Below are 19,974 nucleotides of genomic sequence, written 5' to 3' on the forward strand. Positions count from 1 at the left end.
TTAAAAATATGGAGCTAAATTTTAGAGGAAAAATCTAAAGTAAGGTTGTTGGCATTGAAGAAGAGGGGTGGGGTAAGGGGAAGAGGTAGGTAAGGGAACTATTGCTTTTTTATCTTTATCTTTATCTTCTTGATTAGTATCTATACTACTCTGATGGAATCCAGTGTTGATTTATAAAATGAGGGAAGGAGTTGATTCTCATACTGGCAAGTGCCATTACAAAGCGTGTGTATATAACAGCCCTAAAGGAACTTGCAGGTTGCTTCAGATTAGACACACACACGAAAAGATATTCAAAGAGTTCTGGGAGCAGGAAAGGTGCTTTCACACTGGGGTTCCCTCTCAGGGAAGCTGCTGTGGAAGTGAGCCTTGGGCAGTTGCTTTCAGGGCCAATGTAGAAATGCAGAGGTGAGGCCAGTTGTAGTGGCTCACGTCTATAATGCCAGCACTTTGGGAGCCCAAGGTGGGTGGATCACTGGGGGTCAGGAGTTGGAGACCAGCCTGGCCAACATGGTGAAACCCCATCTCTACTAAAAATACAAAAATTAGCCGGGTGTGGGGGCATACACCTGTAGTCCCAGCTACTCAGGAGGCTGAGGCAGGAGAATCGCTTGAACCCGGGAGGAGGTTGCAGTGAGCTGAGATTGTGCCACTGCACTCCAGCCTGGGCAACAGAGTAAGGCTCTGTCTCAAAAAAAAAAAAATGCAGAGTTGAGAAGGGACATTCTCTGTGCCAGGCTTTGGTCCCACTGTCTTCCTCCTCAGAAATGTCATCATCCTATCCAAAAAGGCCCTTCCCCCACACCATTGCTAACCCTTTATCCTGTTTCATGTTCCTCTTGGCTGTTCATTCGCATTATCCTATTATTGTCTGTCTCCCCTGTGGAATATAAAGCCTGTGAGCACAAGGGTTTTGTTCGTTTTGCTCACAGCTGCCTCCACAAAGCTCAGAGCAGTGCTGGCAGAGAGAAACCCTCAATAGACTGTCATTCCTCAGTATCTGCAGGGACAGGTTCCAGAACCCCCAAGCATACCCGAATCTGAGGATGCTCAAGCCCCTCATATAAAATGGCATAGTATTTGTATATAACCTACACACATCCTCCTATACACTTTAAATATCTCTAGGTTACTTATAATACCTAATACAAGGTAAATGCTATATAAATAGTTGTTATACTGTACTGTTAGGGAATAATGACAAGGAAAAAAGTCTGTATATGTTCAGTACAGATGTAATTTTTTTCCAAATGTTTTTGATCCTCGATTGAATCCACCGATGCACAACCCATGGATGTGGAGGGCTGACTGTGTATTTTTTTTGAATAAATGAATGAATAAAGAGTTTTGTCTCCTCAGCCAGTCTTCATCGCAGAAGACATGAACTAGGTCTCAAACTCCTATACAGGGTTGAGTGTGCATTTCCTAATAAAGTCATTTGCTGCCTTTATTCCAGAAAAAAGTATTTCATCCATTGGGTCCTCAGTTTCCTCATCTATAAAATGAGCCCTTCTTTCCTGCAAGAACCATAGTACCAGAAGCAGTGAAAGCCCCCATTTTCTCCCTGCAGGACCCTACCAGCAGCACTTGTCAGCAAGACCTACTTTGCCCCATGGTCCCTCCTCCTTCCCCTCAGCCCCATCCCCCATGGGAAACAATGGGTGGTCCCACCACAGCCTCCTCCATACATTTCTGGATCTCCACCACCTCGCTGGGATACAGCTCCACCTCCAGGCGCCCGTCAGCCTGGTTCTTGTCCAGCCAGCGGTTGGCGGGAAAGGTGTACTGCTTGCCTTGACGGGGCACACGGATCTGAACGCTGCCCAGGAACCAGCTGGCATGCATGCCGCTGCTGTCATGCCCAATCACCAGCCGGTTGATCTGAAGGAAACCCGAGTGAGGGTGAGCAAGGAGCCAGTGTGTAGAAACCTCCATGATCCCATCCCTACCTCCCCAAACACCAGCACAAAACCCAACCCAGGTCTCCAGTCCCCAGGAGAGGGAAGATCCATGGGAAAGCTGGAATCCCATTCCTGCCCCACCATCAGCCAGCTGGGGCACCAGGGCATCACCTCACCTGCCTGTAGCCACCATTCCCTTCTCCTAAGCCCAGCACACCTCCCAGGGCCATAGTGAGAAACAAGAGGGGAGTGGAGGTGACACAAAATTTGAAAGCTCCACTAGTACTTAGTCATGTTAGGTCATGGCCATGTAAGAAAGCAAATGTTTAAAATGTTTGCCATCACCTTCCAATAACTGTGTTATTGATTTGGTTTGGTTTTGAACAATACACAGTTGTATATATTTCTGCATTTCTTCAACATACCCATCCTGAAGGTGACAGAATATCACCCATCCTGAAGGTGACAGACTATGCAGGCAACCTCTCAGGACTCTGCAGTTCTGTGTCCAATTCCTCTGCTCACTCTTGGACCCAAGGAACACTTTTCTTTTTCCAGTAACACTCTATAATTGCTTTGCGATTTTGCATTTTAACATCTTTGCCCCCATGGGCAACATATAGGGGAGTGCAGATGATCATATCACCAACCTTATATGTACTTGGTTTTTCAATGTTTGGATTGCTTTTATGTTTTTTTCTTTTTGAAATGCTGTATACAGAGCAATTTTAACATCAGATGGAATTATCAGATGGCCTTTGAGAACCCTTCCAGCCCTGAGATTCTCTCTGCAATGGTTTGAAGAGGTGATGTTAGCCATGAGTCTGGTGCCAAAAGGCCAGATTTAGAAAACTGTCCATGCGAGCCTGCTCTTGCTCTTCTGAGTCCTAAGTGCCTCTTTGCAGCTGGTAATGGCAACAACGTCAGAGCTAAGTGCATGCAGCCCAGTCCCCTGGAATTATCAGAAGAAAACCAGCTAAGCTTACAAAGCCTGAGAGCCCTCTGTGTGCATGTCAAGGGACAGGGAAGAGTTTTGTTGTTCTTCTGTGGTGCCAGGACTGTGAAAGTCCCAGGGAGGGATTGGCTGAAAGGGTAAAGACAGAGGTAAGTGTCTGATATGACTGGATGCTCCCTAAGGGCAGACACTAGCTCAGTTCTACAACACTTCACACCTGACATAGACTAATTGTTCAGTAGCATTTACTTAGCACTTAGTATGAGCATGTGGGTGTTATTCACATATTTAATGCTAATAGCAACCCCATTAGGATCTTATGTTGTTATGAATGAGAAAATGGAGGCAAACAGAGGTTAAATAACTTACATATGGCAGGTAAGTGGAAATGGGTCTCAAATATGCGGTTGGCAGCCAGAGCCCATGCTCCCAGCCTCTTGGCCACGCTGCTTGTTGAGGGGGTTTCAGAAACTCAGGAAGAAGCTTAAATGCCCTCCCACTGCCACCCTACTCTTCCTAGAGGTCTAACTTACCCGCCAGCTGCTGCCCAAAATCCTTTAGTAAAGGGAACAGCATTTTCACTCTGCAATTATTGATTCAGCTTAAAATGTAAATACATCTTGATAAATGAAAACATTGATTTAAGTTCATTAACCTCAAGGTATAAATGACTAACATGAGATCTTTCCCTGGAGTGAGTTTTGATGGGAGAAGAGATTCCCAGGACCTGAAATAGGGTGGGACTCCCAGAGAGGGAAGGGGCAGGAAAGATGAGGTTCCAGGTAGAGGGCTTGTTACCATCTCCATTTCCACCAAGCCACACCCTGGGAGCAGCAGGTAGTAACAAAAATCCCAGCTCAGGCATTTCTAGAGACATCCCCAATCCTCAAGTCCAAGATTTAGAACTGTGTTTCTCCAGGTGATGTCAAGGAAGATTCTCACCTTGGCCAAACTCTAGCCAGGCTCCTGAACCCTTTCTCAGCCTCAATCTTGGCCTATAAAGACTTGAACAAAACACTAACACAGTTTCTAACAGCTCAAGGCCACATCCCTAGGGTGACCCTAATCCCCCTTACTGTGCTTGCCTTAGAAAACTCAAGGCTGTCAAAATAATTTACTGTTGGTTCCAGCCAACACCTGAGGGTAGGGCTTCTGTCTGCCAGACTCTTGGAGGATAAGACCCTCATGCCATAAAGCATCAGTTAGCAAACCCAGATGGGTTCCACAACCCACATGTGCTGACCTCCCCATTACTGCTTTTTGTGTTTTTCCCCTGACTCTACTGAGCCCTTGATTACCCTCCCCTTATTCCCTCATCCTCCCTTTAAAGAGGTTTGCAAACCTCTGCACAAACCTAAGTTGGGTTCAGTTCACACTGGCCTCTTTTCCTGATGGCAGTGGTAGATTACTGATTAAAGTCTGTCTTTGCTGCTTTACTGTTCAGCTTTCTCTTTGATGAAGTGCTTAGACCACTTGCAGCAGAGTCACCTGGAGCCTTGATCTGGAGGCTCTTGGGTTCCATCTCCCAAGACAGAATCTCTCAGGTGTGGACCAGAAGTGTGCACTGAAACAAGCTTCCTGGCCCCAATTCTGATGCACACTCAAGTTTGAAATTAGGAAGTATTTTTAGCCCCTTTTCTTAGTCCTCCCTTCTCTTTTCCTTCCCTGCGTTCAGTGTCTCCTTCTCCAGTGTCTGTGACCCAGGTACATTGGTCTTGGATATGTAGGTAAATAAAATGTTGAGGTAATGCCACTAAAAATACACATTCCACCCCCAAAGAGGCTCTGGAAGCATCACTACTGTTTACATATCTTCAGCTGCTCTAGGTCACAGCTAAAAAACTACACACCTCACTCACTATTCCCAAGTGGGCTTTTTTTCTTCAAAATGTGTTTACCCTTATGTATATGAGTGTGTGCGTGTGTGTCTGTGTGTGGACACGTGTGAATGTGTGTTCGGAAATGGGTGGGATGATGTCACATGGTCTTGGGAAGGAGACTTACATTTCCAATGTTCAGGGTCTCGAGGGTGAACTCATCCACCCGGCCACGTTCAAAGTAGTCTTTGAGGTTGTTGTCAGAGACAAGAAGAACTTGCTTGATGGTGTCAGATTTATCCCCATAGAGCTTGATGTAGACTCTAGAATCCGTGCTGGCCCCAGAGACATCCCCAGTCTTCAAGCTGATGTGATAGCGAAAGTCTGAACAGCCCAAGGCAGAGGGAGGAAGGGAAGGGGTTAGTGCAGGGGGTGACAGGAAGCAGGATGCCTGTATAGGAGGGCAGCCTGGAGCTGGAAGTTTGCGGGGAACACATGCTGGGAATTGAAAATCCAGGCTCCTGTTCTAAGCAGCCCTGCAACTTGGGGCAGGGGTTCCTTCCATCTCTGTGAGGTCTCCTCAACTGTAATGGCAGAATTCTAGTAGGTTCTCTGTCTGCTCCAGAAGGTGTGAATGGGCTTAGAGCAGGAAAGCGTGTAAATCACAAGCAAGAACATCAAAACGTAAGAGCCTGAAAAGATCTCCCACAATCATCTGGTCTAGCTTCTCTGACAGTGGACAAGGAAACTGAGACAAAGGAAGGATCAACCTTTCCAGACAGTGTCTAGAGCATTATACACATGGTATTATTGCTAAGGATTCTGACCCCAGTTTCACAGGCAAGGAATCTGAGCCTCAGAATGTCATGTGTTTGGTGCAAGATGGCAACAGTTAAGAGGTCGCCAGGAGTGAAACTCTCATGTGGACTTGAAGCCCCCTGCTCTTCACTGGGCCACCACGAGGGTGTCACTCCATTTTATCAGCCAGGAATGTCTGCATTATCGGTCTTCAGGGACAAAAACACCCGAGGAAAAGGTGAGTCCTGGAATAATACAAGGCAAGACCCCAAGTCCTCCAGGCTTGTTCCTGGGTGTGTGTCTTGGGCAAAGAGGAGGAAGCACTGGAAAGGTGAGTGATGCTCACTCCCAGGCCTGCCACTCACTGACACCATAGGGTCCTCCCACTAGGCAGAAGGATTTGGAGAAAGTCAGCTGAGCACACCTTGCCTAGGGACCAGCCCTGGGGAAGGCCAGACCTGCAGGTCTGCTCCAGATCAGCTCCATTAGTGCCACCCAAGGGCACTTGAGGAAATGGCCTCTGTTCTTGCTGAAAGATGTAGTAGCAGAGACTGGGAAGGAGACCTCTTTCTTGTACTATTTTCCATCTCAACCAGGGGTGTTCAATCTTTTGGTTTCCCTGGGCCACATTGGAAGAAGAAGAATTGTCTTGGGCCACACAAAAAAATACACTAATACAAATGATAGCTGATGAGTTAAAAAAATTGCAAAAAAGTTTTATGTTTTAAGAAAGTTTACAAATTTGTGTTGGGCCACATTCAAAGCCGTCGTGGGCCACATGCGTGCAGGCTGTGGGTTGGACAAGCTTGATCAAAACGCTTTCAGACGCTCTGACTGAGGAAGCAGGGGGTCAGGAGGTCCTGTCCACATGGTGAAATAGGGGCTTGCTGGACTGGGAAGGACAGTGACATAGACAGAGATACCCTGGGTACTGGTTCCAGCCCCATCAATGACTACACAACTGGGTTTGCTGGGGTTGTGGGGGGGGAATAGGGGTCCTTTTACCACAGGCATCTTATCTCCTGGGATCCTTCCCAGATCTTAAATTCTGTAATTCTGAGACCAGAAATGGGACACTCTAGTTCAAAGTCAGCAGTCTGACCTTAGAAGAGGTCAGATACAAATATCTTTAGCTGCCGGGTGCCGTGGCTCATGCCTCTAATCCCAGCACTTTGGATGGCCAAGGTGGGTGGATCATTTGAACCCAGGAGTTTGAGACCAGCCTGGAAAACATAAAGAGACCCCATCTGTAGAAAAAAATATAAAAATTAGCCAGGTGTGGTGATGTACACCTATTGCCCTAGCTACTCAGGAGGCTGAGACAGGAGGATCACCTGAGCCTAGGAGGCTGAGGCTGCAATGAGCCAAAATCACACCACTGCACTCCAGCCTCGTTGACAGAGTAAGACCCTGTTTCAAAAATAAACAAATAAACAAAAATAAAAACATCTTCAGCTCTTCCAGTTCTAAGTTTCTCCATCTGACCCATGGACAACATCAACCCTGACCATCTTCTGGGATTATTGCAGAGCTCAAATGAGATAATAAATGACAAACATGAGGTGTTGGTAATGTCAAGGATTCTAGAGATAAGTTTCTTTTAATTTTGTCTAAAGCTCATGATCAAACCAAAGCAATGGAAGAAATGTCACCAGTAAGGAAAACTCTAAGGCCTCCAAGATGATACTTGGCATTTTTAAAGTCCCTATTTTACAGTCTCTTCAAAATATTTCTCTTCTTAAGGCCTGAATGACAGGTACTGCCAATGCTTGGCACCGTTGGCCAGCATTACTGCTCATCACTCTCGTTGACCCATATGCATTCAGGGCCTCACACCTGAGGCCACAAAGAGACTGTGTGCAGGAGCACAGGCAGGAACTCTCCAGACACTCCCTCGGAGCCTCCCTCTCCTCCCTCCCCACTGCCACCTCTGTGAAACATGAAGTGCTCGTGTTGTCTTGAAGGGCTTAGCTGAGGGAAGGCCCCTGTCTCACCAAGGGCACACCCAGCACCTGGTCATCAGGACAACTCACTCTTCAGTGTCGCGCTGCTGTCACTGGGTAGCAACTCTCGGACCAGCTGCCCATCATCCTTATCCTTGTCCAACCACCTGGTGGGCAAATGGGGGAATGTTAGCTCTTTGGGTGGAGCAGGCAGACAATCAAAGCTTCACCCATTCATGCAGAGTCACTATGGAGGCCCAGAGCTTTGACTTTAGCAAAGTGAAATGATTCTCTGGGAGCATCTAGCAAAACATCCTAGCCTGGAGTGGGAAAGGAGGACTTCCCGGAGGCAGTGGTGTTTGGCTGAGATTGGAAGGAGGGCAGGGAACTCCTTGGGGAATGGGTAGGATGATGTCACATGGTCTTGGGAAGGAGACCAGGAGAAAAGGGAAGAGTATCCCAGAGGAAGCAACATATCCTGGGATGGAACAGAGCCCCCAGGAGTTGAAACAGGACCATGTGGATGGGATGCAGTGAACAACAGGTAGAGAGCTGGCAGAGGAAGCTGGAGAGGGGACAGGTCACATGATGTAGGGCCTTGGCAGTCACTGTCAAAAGTCTGTCCTGAAAGCCATCATTAGCATAGAAAACAAGCACCTCTTTTTCTAAGAGCTTTCCATCCTCATGGCACTGTGCTGAGGGCTCTGGGGTGGGGAGATGGCAGAGAAGATATGCTAGGATACGTAAGGCCCAGCCCAGGCTGTCGGCAGCCTGCTTAAGAAGACAGGATAGGCCAGGCGGGTGGATCACGAGGTCAGGAGATGAAGACCATCCTGGCTAACACAGTGAAACCCCGTCTCTACTGAAAAACAAAAAAATTAGCCAGGTGTGGTGGTGGGCGCCTGTAGTCCCAGCTACTCGGGAGGCTGAGGCAGGAGAATTGTGTGAACCCAGGAGGCGGAGCTTGCAGTGAGCAGAGATTGCGCCACTGCACTCCAGCCTGGGCGACAGGGTGAGACTCCGTCTCAAAAAAAAAAAAAGACAGGATAGACCAGCTGAGGCACTGAAGACCAAGACCAGGATAGGTATTGGACCAGAGTAAGTGCTGCAAGAGTTGAGGGAAATGAGAAGGGCTCAGTGATCTGAGTCCTCAGAGATAAATGAGAATTGCCTTCCAGGAGAAGCTGGGGCTGTGCTCTGCAGGGCTGCGGTTTGATAGCTGTGACTCTTCAACATGTTGGAGTGAGCCACGGTCCCAGCTCTCGGCTGGTCATCCACCAGGGGGAAAGGTATGGGGCAATTTACCTGAAAAGCACCTATCACACTGGGCACGGAGACTCAGCCTGAGAAATCAATCATGCAAACATGAGTTTTCTAAGCCCCAGCACTCAGGATGGTTTATGACGGGGCCCATGGCAGCAGAATAGATACCGTTCATTGTTCCCCAGGATACTGAGGAAAACAAGACATTTGTCTCTCAACCAAACCACCTCCCATTTGTCTATGTATTGGTACTGGTTGTTGCAGCCCACTCCATTACCCTACTGAGAGGGAGGCAACTCCCTGGCTACAGAGCCTGTAAAAGAAGCCAAGGAACTAATTCCTCCATAGCCTCCCTGGCATGGAGTTCAGGCATCCCCAAACTGCAATACTCTCTGCTAATAGACCACCCCTCTCCCCAAGGCTGACGGAGGCAATGCTGTGGTCTCTCTCAAACCTTCTCTTTCATCCTCCTTCCCAAAACACAAGATCTGACATTCCCATGAGACCTTGCTCTCAGTTGGCTATTAGCTAACACTAAAATGTTAGACAACAACTAGGCTGTTATTTTTCCCAAGGGCTTTGGTGCTGTGAATCTAGAACATAAGAAAACCGTTGGAGACTCCAAGACATGAGGATGCAATGGTGAAATCCTAGGCATTAATGACAGGGGGATTTGGGAACTCAGGGCTGCTGGAGTCCCTAAAATCAACCCGTTAACAGCCTCCCACTCCATCTGTCCAGCTGAGGTCACCCTGGCATGGAGACTGCAGAGGAGAAGGTTGAGAAGTAGGCCTGGGCAACGCATTCACAGGGCAGGGAAGTGTGGAGAGTCAGCAAGCCCTCGGCCATCTGAAAATCTTACCTGTGCTCCCTTCATTCTCCACCACTTATCCACCCCCAGGCCCTCCCCAGCAGCAAAAGGAAACCATGACTTGTCATTTTGTTTCCACCTAAATACTTTCAGGGTATTAATAGATATTTCCAAATATAGCCAGTTTCTTTCAGCTTCAAACACTTCAGCCCAGTTTCAGAGTGAGATGTTGCTAAAAGGATAAGTCAGTCTGGTGGTGATTTTATTACTCTTTCTCTGAGCTCACAGGAGTGTGTTTGTGTACACATACACACACACACACGCACACCTGATCCTAGCAGAAATTCTGATAAATAGACCTGGTTTGTCCTCCTCTCCAACAGAGTTAAAATAACAGCTCAGGTGAAGAAAGAAGCAGTGTGCATGCTCAGGCTCCAGTTCCTGATTTTTCCAAGTCCCCTGGGTCCTGAGTTGGCAAATGCCATCACTACATGTGTCAGCAAGACATAAGAACCCATTTTCTAAAAAGAAAAAAAAGAAAATGCATGCACTGTTAAGTGTTTGGGGGCAGGGAGGACTCTGGAGTGTTTGAGGCCTCCGCTTCTCTTCCGCCCAGCCATCAGCATCATCAGCACCACTGTGTCTTTAATGGGCTCCTTTCAAAGTACAATACCCTCAACCTCACCATAAGACACATGCTGGCCAGGAAGGTGCAGAAGACCAGACAAGGGATTGGGTCAAAGTCACACAGCAGGTGGACGGCTAGACTTCTGGTTCCCAGCTCCCCCAGCACCATGCATGTGACAATGCAGTGTGCACACACCAACTTCTTCCTCTTCCCCTTTCCAGGCTCCTTCTCCTGGCCTGCCCCAGGGCTCGGCCCTCACTGTTTTCTTTATCCACACTCTCCCTAAAGGATCCCCTGCAGTTCCCTGGCTTTAAATTCTAGCTCTATGCTCTTATTCTCTGAATTCATTTCTCAAGGCCTAACTCTGCATTGAAAACCAAACACATCCCAACTAGATCTCCAGAGTCCAACCTCGTCCCCACCCCTCAGCTCTCCCTCCCCAGGATCCCCATTTCAGTAAAGGGCATGACCTTCAACCCACCTATCAAAGGCAAAAGCCTGGGGCTTTCAGTTCTGGCCCTTTCTCTGTCTCTTATGGGCAAGGCCCATGAACCCCTCCAGGGTCCTCTCTGGTGTACAATAAGCCTCGTCTCACCACCTTCACTGCCACCACTAAGGGCCAAGCTGCCATGTGGTGAACTCAATTGTGTCCCCCCACCCTACCCCATTCATACATTTAAGTCCTAACCTCCGGTACCTCAGAATGTGACCTTATTTGGAAATAGGGTCATTGCAAATGTAACCAAATTAAAATAAGGTCATTAGGGTGACCCCTCATCTAATCTGACTGGTATCCTTATGAAAAGGGAAAATTTGGACACAGATATATATAGAGGAAGATGCTGTGAGGAGGCGCAGAGAGAAGGTGGCCAATCACAAGCCAGTGAACTCCGGAGGCTGCTGGGGTGAGGACATAGGCCCGGGTCAGATCCTTCCCTAGCGCCTTCTGAGGGGTGCAGCCTGGCTGACACCTTGATTTTGGACTTCTGGCCTCCGAAACTGTGAGACATTATGTTTCTGTCATTTAAGTCACCCAGTCTGTGCACTTTGTTACAGCCCTGGAACATGAACACATGCTGTCATCAACTCCCCAAAATCTCCTACTGCTCTCCCCTCCTCCCTGGGCCCTGTCCTATCCCCAGAGGCCAGACAGGCCTTCCTCGCATGCAAGAGTCTCCCTCGCCCTGCCGGACAGTGGCCTCCATCTACCTGCCTGTCTTGCTGGACTCCAGAACACTCCAGTCCTTTCCCCTGGTGCTCTCCTCTTCATTCCACGGGAGGCCAGCCTCAACGTCCCTCTGCAGACAGGCCTTTCCCATTTCTAGCCCCGGCTCCAGCCCCTGCACCGTTGTGTGTTTCCTCCACGCCACTCTTCACAGTGTGTCATTCTGGCTTTATTCACTTGCTTTTAGTCTAGTTTCCCTCTAGACTATAAACTCCATGAGGACAGGGAGTAAGTATATAGTAGGTATAAATATATTTTGAATAGACAGGAATAAAACAATGCAAGCTCTTCCATCTGGCATCCAGCCAGTCAGCCTCTGATCCAGGATGGGGGTGAAAACACCAGTAATGACTTGAAGCGAGGCTGTACTCGTCCCCCACACCCCGCTTCCCCCGTGGCTTAGGAGACTGAGGGTTCACACTCCACCCTCTCCCACCCCAGCCTTCTCACTCCTTCCCCACATGCCAGGCACCCCTTGCCAACCTCTGGATGAGCCACCCCCTCAGCCCCTTGCTCATGCCTCATGCCATTTCTTCAGCCTAGGTGGCCCACCCTCCCTTTTCCTCTCCCTGTGTCCACTCTCTGACCTCCCTTCCAGGCCCAGGTGCACTTCCATCTCTTCCTGGAAGCCTGCCTGGCCTGCCCTCTGTTAGTGCCACTCACTTGGAGCTGCCTGCATTATTACTTACCTTTTCAATGTAGTTCCTTGTAATACAAACAGTGCTATATGTAGAAGACTGTAGAGCTCTTTGTCATTGACAAAATCTGTTTCACAATCATTGACCTATGGAGCCCTCCCAGTGGCCCTCCGTGGCTGGGAAACTACTGGGCCTGGGTTGGTGGGGTGCTAAGTAATTCAGCTGCAGCAGATGTGTGCCTGTGTGTGTGCGCCTGTAGGCACAGGCATGCATGTGAGTACATCTGCGTTCATGGTAAGAGGAAGAGCAACACACTCATTACTGGGCAGCTGTGCAACTCACCCTCATCCACTCAAAGGAGGGCTGTCCTCAGTGTAGCTACCCTTGAGGAGCCCTGGACCAGCCCTAATAAAGTGGACACATAGCAACTCATCTCTACATACAGAACTCAGCACTGGAACTGAGATTTGCAGAGCCGGGTCAGTCCAAGGCCCCAAGTCAATCATACAGTGTGAATCCTCCAGACATTACCACATAAAATGTGGAGAGCCACCATGATGACATGAAAAACACTGGTATTGCTCATTCTAAAATCTATCAGGGACTTCTTTAAGTCAATGGGAGCCCAAATGCTTAAGCAAAAAGAGAAAGGAAACTTTATCTCATGAATAAATTGCAGAAAGGAAAACAAGGTAAGATACCTTGAAAAGAAGTTAACAGGGAAGAGGTATGGTCAGAAAGTTATTTAAATTAAAAAAAACCTTTCGATTTAAAAGTTTAATTCAATCTGCAACTAACTCCCTGAACTAACTTTCACCTAAATTCAGGAATTGCCAAATTTTATCATGAACAAGCACCCACATTTTGGTGCTTAAATAGAGGAAACTAGCAGCACATTGGAACACGCCACAGTGGTGTTCATCACGGTGGTAGGGGGTGAGAAGGGAATGTGAGGCTCAGGTCTAAGCACCACCAGCGAGGTCACTCACCTCTTTCTTGCACCAGCTATAACCTTAAGCCACTGTTTTGCTTGCTGGTCATGGTAGTAGGGCTGGGTCTTCCCAAAACGCAGGGATCATAACCTAAGCTGGAGAAAACACCAGCAGGCAGGACGCATGTACCTGAGACATGGGAACTCCACGTTGTCGCTCTCAGGCTGCCCCTCCTCTCTCACCAGCACTCTGTCCAGGTACCAGCCGCTGCCGGAGCCTTTGCCATCGTGTCTGATCCTCACCCGCCTCACATTCCGCATGGTGACAGACTCGATAGTGAACTCGTCAGCCTTGTGGGGGGAAACCACAAGGCCAGTTGGACAGTGGCTACCCCAGGACCCAAACACCAAGGGAAGACATAAGCTCAGATATCAGAAAATCCAGAGCTGATGGGTTAGGCAACTCCTCTTTCACACATGGGACAGGAGCTACCTATAAAGAACAGCTCACACCCACCCCCAATTTCTTCCACTGGAATATCATCCAATGTCAAGTTTCCAGCTCTCCTTTCAAAAGGCAGCTTCCTCTGGGAAAATAAACAAGTTAAGCTGTTGTCAGTCACCAATCATTTATCATGAGCTAATTCCTTGGCAAATCTCCTCTGGCTCCTTGCTCTAGAGGGATACTGGGCCCCTTCCAAGGAGGGAAATGATTAGAATTGATTACGGGGACTAAGTAGTCTTGCTAATTGTATAGTTTTGCCCACCACTGAGGCAGCATAACTGCAGTAGGGGCAACAGAGTTTCCAAGTGTACATGAGCACACCTGGGAGCCTTCAGGGACAGAAACACTGAAGGTGGGATTGATGGACGAAGGCGTCAGAAGATGTAGGAGGAAAGAGTAGGGAAGGCTGGAGAGAAAGGTGGGTGGGTGGGAAGGAGAGAGGAAATTTAAAAAGCTATGTGAAGTAAAGGCATCGCTACCTCCTCTCCTCAAATGAACCTGAGTCCACCCACAACATCCTGCTCAGATTATTTTTGCCACTGCAGCCTTCAAGTGGCCATGATCCCAAGAATCGAGCCAGCCTGGATTGGCCTCAGAGAGAGGCCTTCACTGGAATTCCAGGGCTTTCCCTGACCTCACCAAGGAAGTGGTGGCAGAGGAAGGAGATAGAGCAGTTGTCTGCAAATCCCCTTCACCCTGCTGAGCTCCCTTGGCCTCACTTCACTGCAACAACGACTCTGTACTCAGCAACCACTGTGTGCTGTGGGCCAGATCTGACCTCAGAGACGGTACATCCACTGCGCCAAATGCTCACAACAGCCCACCACAGGTAGGCATCCTTTCCCCATTTCAGGCATGAGGAAACTGAGGCTCAGGAGAATGAAGCAGGTAGCCCAAGGCTGGGTTTGCCTCAAACTTGCCTAGCTCTTTCCCCACTGCTTCCACAGCCTCCTCCCCAAAACACCCATGTGATGGCTGGGGAAACAGGGGGAACACCCAACACAACTGTAATGAGGCTAGCAACAGAAGCAAGTTCTCCCACCCCATCTTTAGGGTCTTTCTTGATTTCTCTTTCCTAAAGGTCATGAACAAGATGCCTGCAATGGTCATGCCATGGGAGAGAATGCCAAGTTCCCACATTGGCCCCTGGGGGCCCAGCTTTCTCCAGCCCAGGTCCTCTAGTCCACAGTGCCCGGCATCTTTCCCTCTCCGCCCACCCCTGAGGTAAGAAAGATGCTGCTGCTGCTTCCCAGTGTCCTTCTGTTCTGCTCTCTTCTCAAAGCTCAGGGGTGGGGGAGAACCATAATCCCTCTAAGGTGGCTCTTCCACTCCCTGCTGTACAGTCCCAGGAGTCCAACAGGTGTCCATGCATATCAGGGAATCAGGGCGGGCCAGATACTCAGGAACCAAATACACTAGGCATTGCTGTGCCCTCCCAGTGGCTCTGCTGGGATTCCCCAGTTCCCCGCCCCCTTACCCAGAGTGAGGCTCCTGATGTCTGAGGCCCCAGGACCAGCATCAGCTCAACTTTAACAGGGCAGGGAAGACGAGGGAACATGGGAAGGGAACTGGGAGGAAGGGGATGAGTGGGGCACATTGCTGTAACTTACATTGCCCTTTTCAAACAGGTCTGTGTTATTCCTGCAGTTGTAGAGCAGCCGTTCCCCCGTGTCCCCCACATCACCAAAAAGGCAGAGATAGACGTTGGCATCGGTCCCAGCACCTTCAAGTTCACCTGTGCACACAGTCACACGGTACCGGGCCACTGGCAGGCAGAGAGAGGGACATCATTGCTGACAGCCCCCTGCTTCCCATCCCTAGCCCTGCTGCTCCCACTTCTAAGCTCTGATTCCTCCTCTCCTTCTAGTTCTCATCTGGGCTGACCTTCCCCCTTCCTCCCAACTATCTAAATCCTACCACACACCAATCAAGAGCTGAGTCATCCCCAAGTCTCTTGGCCTAGGCCCTTGGTCATTATAGGTATATGGATTCCATTTAAATCCATGGGATCAAATGAGACAGACCAGAGGTTCCCAATCCTGTCAATTATCAGTATCCTCTGGGAAACTTTTATAAGAATTCAGATTCCTGAGCCCTGCTTCAGGTTTCTCAATTCTGAATTTCCAGAGCTCAGTCTACTAAATGTGAATTGCTTCCAAGCTTTCTTGGGGGACTCTGATGGAGCTGGCCGGTGCTTGGGGACCACTGGTCTAACCCAAACATGTTTGCCCTCAATTCCATCCATCCCAGTAAACCTTTTGCCTTAGGTTGTTCTCCAACTTCTATGTGTTCTCAAGAAAGATAACTTTTCTCCATGAACAAGAATTGTGTCTTCTCTTCAGAATTCCCACTGATAAGGACATGCCAGTAAGCAGAGAGAAAGGCATGAAATGCAGTCACTGTGGGAAGGGCAGCAGCTTCTTCCCATGTTGAAAATGTACTGTGGAGGGGGTAGACCTGCATCCCTGCATGCCCAGCCCTCCTTCTCACTTAAAATAAGCTGAAAAGTAAAATGTACCCATTCATTCACTTATTCACCCCAAATCGGTTTACTGAAGCCTAGTAGGTGCCAGGCACCATTAACAGTATAGGAATTCTGATATTAGAGTTAAGAGTAAAAGTAGAGAGGAGCAATGCAAAGTAAAATCATAAATTATGAATAAGAAAATGTTTTTGTTATATCTGTAACTAAGATAACACAGTGGAGGGACATCTTGGAGTGGTAAGGAGTGGAGTGAGGGAATATAAATTATTTAGAGATGCAGAAAAGGTGACTGCAAAGAGGTAATGTGTGAGCTATAAAGTTAGATAATTCTGGCAAGTGCAAAGGCCCCTGTGTGGGGATGCCTGATGTATGTTCCAGGAGCAGAGAGAAGGCCAATATGGCTGGAGTAGAAGGAATGGGAAGGAATATGAGATAAGGCTCGGAGGTGGACAGGAGCTGGATACATGGGGTGTAGCGGGTCAAGGTAAGAAGTGTGGCTTCCTTTTTATTTTTAATTTTTATTTTTGTACAGTGGAAAGCCATTGGAGGGCTTCAAGCAAGGAAGTAACTTGATCTGGTCTATGTTTTAAAGAGCACTCTGGCTGCCATGAAGAATTGATTATATAGAAAGAAGGAGTAGAATCAAAGAGGTCAGTTAGCAGAATAATTACAGTAGTCTAGAAGAAAGGATGGTGCCTAGGACTGGAGGTGCAACAGAAGTGGAGAAAAGTCAACAGATTAGCAATATAGTTTGGATGCTAAGTCTAAAATGTACTGTTTTGGACAAAATAGTTCTTGGTGATGGATCAGATAGGTAACTGCAGAAAAGAGAGAAGTTGCAGGTGACTCCCAGGTTTTTGGCTTGGGCAATTAGATGGATAGAGTTGCCAATAAGGAGTAGGGGAGTCTTGGGGGAAGGATAGGTTTGGAGATGGAAATTAATGGTTCTGTTCTGCTCATTAAACATTTGAGCTGTCTATTAGATGTTCAAAAACTGAGGTCAAGATGGCAGCTGAATATGTGTCTGGAGGGTCAGGATTGGTGATATGACTTTGGTCATCATAGGTATATGGAGTCCATTTAAAGCCATGGGATCAAATGAAATACCCTATGGTGAAGATATAGACAAGGACTGAAAGAATATTTGAACAAATAATGGTCAAAACTTCCCAAATTTGATTTTAAAAGCATTAATATACACATTCAACATGTTCAAAAACTCCAAGTTATGATAAATTCAAAGAGATCTACACCTAGACATATTATAGTCAAACTGTTGAGAGCCAAAGATGAAGAGAGAATCTTGAAAGGAGTAGCACGAAAGTGACTCATCACATATAAGGGATGCTCAATACAATTAACAGCTGACTTCTCATCAGAAACTATAGAGGCCAGAAGGCAGTGGGATGATATATTCAATGTGCAGATCATTAACCAAGAATTTTAAATCCACAAAAGCTACCTTTCAAGAATTAAGAAGAAATTAGGGCATTCCCAGAATATAAAATACTACAAGAATTAATCACTAGCATATCTGTCAAGAAATATTAAAGAAATCTTCATGTTAGACATTAAACAGTAACTTGAAATCACCTGATAGATAGAATAAAGAGTACCAGAAAAAGCAATGACATAAGTAAATACATAGAAAATATGCAAGTATTTTTTGTTTGTGAATCTTTTCTTCTCATATCTCATATAAATGACAACTGCATAAAGCAGTAAATATAGAGCTGCACCACTAGTGAGTTTATAATATATAAAGATGCAATTTATATTACAATAATAGCATGAAGGAAGGGGAAGAGAACAAACCTATATTGGAACAAAGTTTTTGTATACTACTGAAATTGTTAATATTAATCTGAACTAGATTATTTTAAATTAAGATGGTAATTGTAATTTTCTGGGCAACCACTAAGAAAATCACCCCAAAAATATGATTAAAAAAACAATGAGGGACCAAAAATGGTACTCTGTAAAAAATATAAAAGCAGTAAAGAAAGCAGTAAGAATATAAAAATGTATAAGACATATAAGCAGTAAGAAACAAAAAAGATATGACATACAAAATATAGTTAGCAAAATGGCAAATGTCAATCTGAACATATCAGTAATTGCATTAAATGTATTACATTAAATTTAATTAGACTAAACATTTCCATCAAAAGCCGGAGTGTGGTGGCCATTCTGCAGAAACAGGGTGAATCCACCCACCCCAAATTTGCTCAGCTATCAAGGCTGATGATACTACACATACACCAAGAGCCAGATTCTATTATTTACATAATGAGGAGTTCTTGGGAAAGCTTGGCAGGCTCTTGAGCAGGTCCAATAATAGTTTGGGACAGCAGGGAGATTAGGATTTTATGGTGGTTAGGGAGTGAGACTGAGGTGGTGGTTCCTTTGAATGATCAGGGCTTGTATGGCTTAAACTTTCCACCAGTGTTAAGGAAGGCTTTCTTATCAGCTGGCCTATAAATGAGGCAAAAAGGAAGACAGGAGTAGTGTAGTTTAAAACCTGCCAGTAGTCAAACATCAAAAAGGAATCAGACTCTATAACACAGAGATTGGCAAAATGGATAATGGATCTAACTATCTTCTATCAACAAAATACACATTTTTCTATTCAAAGTCACAAATAGGGTGAAAATAAAAAGATTACCCATAAAACTGGCTCAGGAAAAAATAGACAATCTAAATAGACATATAAAAAGTGAAAAAATTGATTAAACTGCTAGAAGAAAACAGAGGAAATTCTTCACAACTTTAGGCTGGGCAAGAATTCTTTAAGACTTCAAAAGCATAGGCAGAAAAAGCAAAAATAGACAAATAATATTACGTCAAACTTTTGCCCAAACAAAAACTTTTGCACAGCAAAGAAAACTATTAGCAGAGTGAAGATACAACATACATAATAGAAGAAAATATTTGCAAATTATACATCTGACAAGGGGTTAATATTTAGAATATATAAGAAAATTAAGTGACTCAACAGCAAAAACAAACAAGCAAACTAATAACTCGATTAAGAAATTGGCTAAAGACCTTAACAGACATTTCTCAAAAGAAGACATACAAATGGTTTAACAGACAGATGAAAAAAAAAGTTCAACATCACTAATCATCAGGGAAATGCAAATCGAAACCATAGTGAAATATACCATCTTGCTCTAGTTAGAATGGCCATCATCAAAAAAAAAAAAGAAATGTTGGCAAGGATGCAGAGAAAAGGGAACACTTGCACACTATGGGTAAGAGTGCGAACTAGTATGGCCATTATGAAAAACAGTATGGAGATTCCTCAAAAAAGTTAAAAATAGAAGAACCACATGATCCAGTAATCCCATTACTGGGTATATACCCAAAAAAAAATGAAAACAGTATGTCGACAAGATATCTGTACTCTCATGTTTATTGCATCATCACTACTTACAAGCCAAGATATAGAGTCAACCTAATTGTCCAACAATGGATGAATGGATAAAGAAAATATGGTATACATACACAATGCAATACGATTCAGCCACAAAAAAAGGAATAAAATCCTGTCACTTGCAACAACATAGATGAACCTGGAGAACATCATGTTAAGTGAAATAAGCCAGACGCAGAAAGACCAATACCACGTGATTTCACCCATGTGGAATATTTAAAAAAAGAGAGAGAGAGAGAGATAAGTCGATGTCATAGAGGCAGGGAATTGAATAATATTTTTACAAGAGTAGTTACAAGAGACTGGGGAAAGGAAGGGGGAGGAGAGGATGGGGAGAAGTTGATCAATGGGTACAAAGTTACAATTAAATGAGAGGAATAAGTTCTGATGTTCTATTATACAGTATAATGACTATAGTTAACAATAAAGACTTGTATATCACAAAATAGCTAGAAGAAATGCTTTTGAACATTCTCACCATAAAGAAATGATAAATGCATGAGGTGATGGATAGGCTAACAACACTGATTGGATCATGATACAACATATATTTGTCTCAAAACATTAAACTGTACCCCATAAATACATACAATTACAATATGTCCATTAAAAATAAAATTCCAAATCTTTTAAGTGAA

The 19,974-nt window shown here is 45.9% G+C and overlaps 1 protein-coding gene across 11 annotated transcripts in view; it reads right to left on the reverse strand.

Annotated features, from left to right (window-relative positions):
• Positions 1 to 19,974, reverse strand: part of LOXHD1 (lipoxygenase homology PLAT domains 1) — a 179,742-nt gene that overhangs the window by 86,984 nt on the left and 72,784 nt on the right. For all 11 annotated transcript variants that reach the window (XR_010151913.1, XR_010151914.1, XM_016933622.4 and 8 more), the window contains exons 13-17: positions 15,026 to 15,180; positions 13,101 to 13,261; positions 7,505 to 7,581; positions 4,861 to 5,057; positions 1,689 to 1,881 (exon numbers count right to left, since the gene is read on the reverse strand). Coding sequence is in view for 9 of the 11 variants with exons in the window: in XM_016933622.4 (XP_016789111.4) it covers positions 1,689 to 1,881; positions 4,861 to 5,057; positions 7,505 to 7,581; positions 13,101 to 13,261; positions 15,026 to 15,180 (783 nt within the window). In the remaining 2 variants the exon portion in view is untranslated. The remainder of the gene's footprint in view (positions 1 to 1,688; positions 1,882 to 4,860; positions 5,058 to 7,504; positions 7,582 to 13,100; positions 13,262 to 15,025; positions 15,181 to 19,974) is intronic.

The sequence above is a fragment of the Pan troglodytes genome, chromosome 17, assembly GCF_028858775.2.
Source record: "Pan troglodytes isolate AG18354 chromosome 17, NHGRI_mPanTro3-v2.0_pri, whole genome shotgun sequence".
NCBI lineage: Eukaryota > Metazoa > Chordata > Mammalia > Primates > Hominidae > Pan > Pan troglodytes.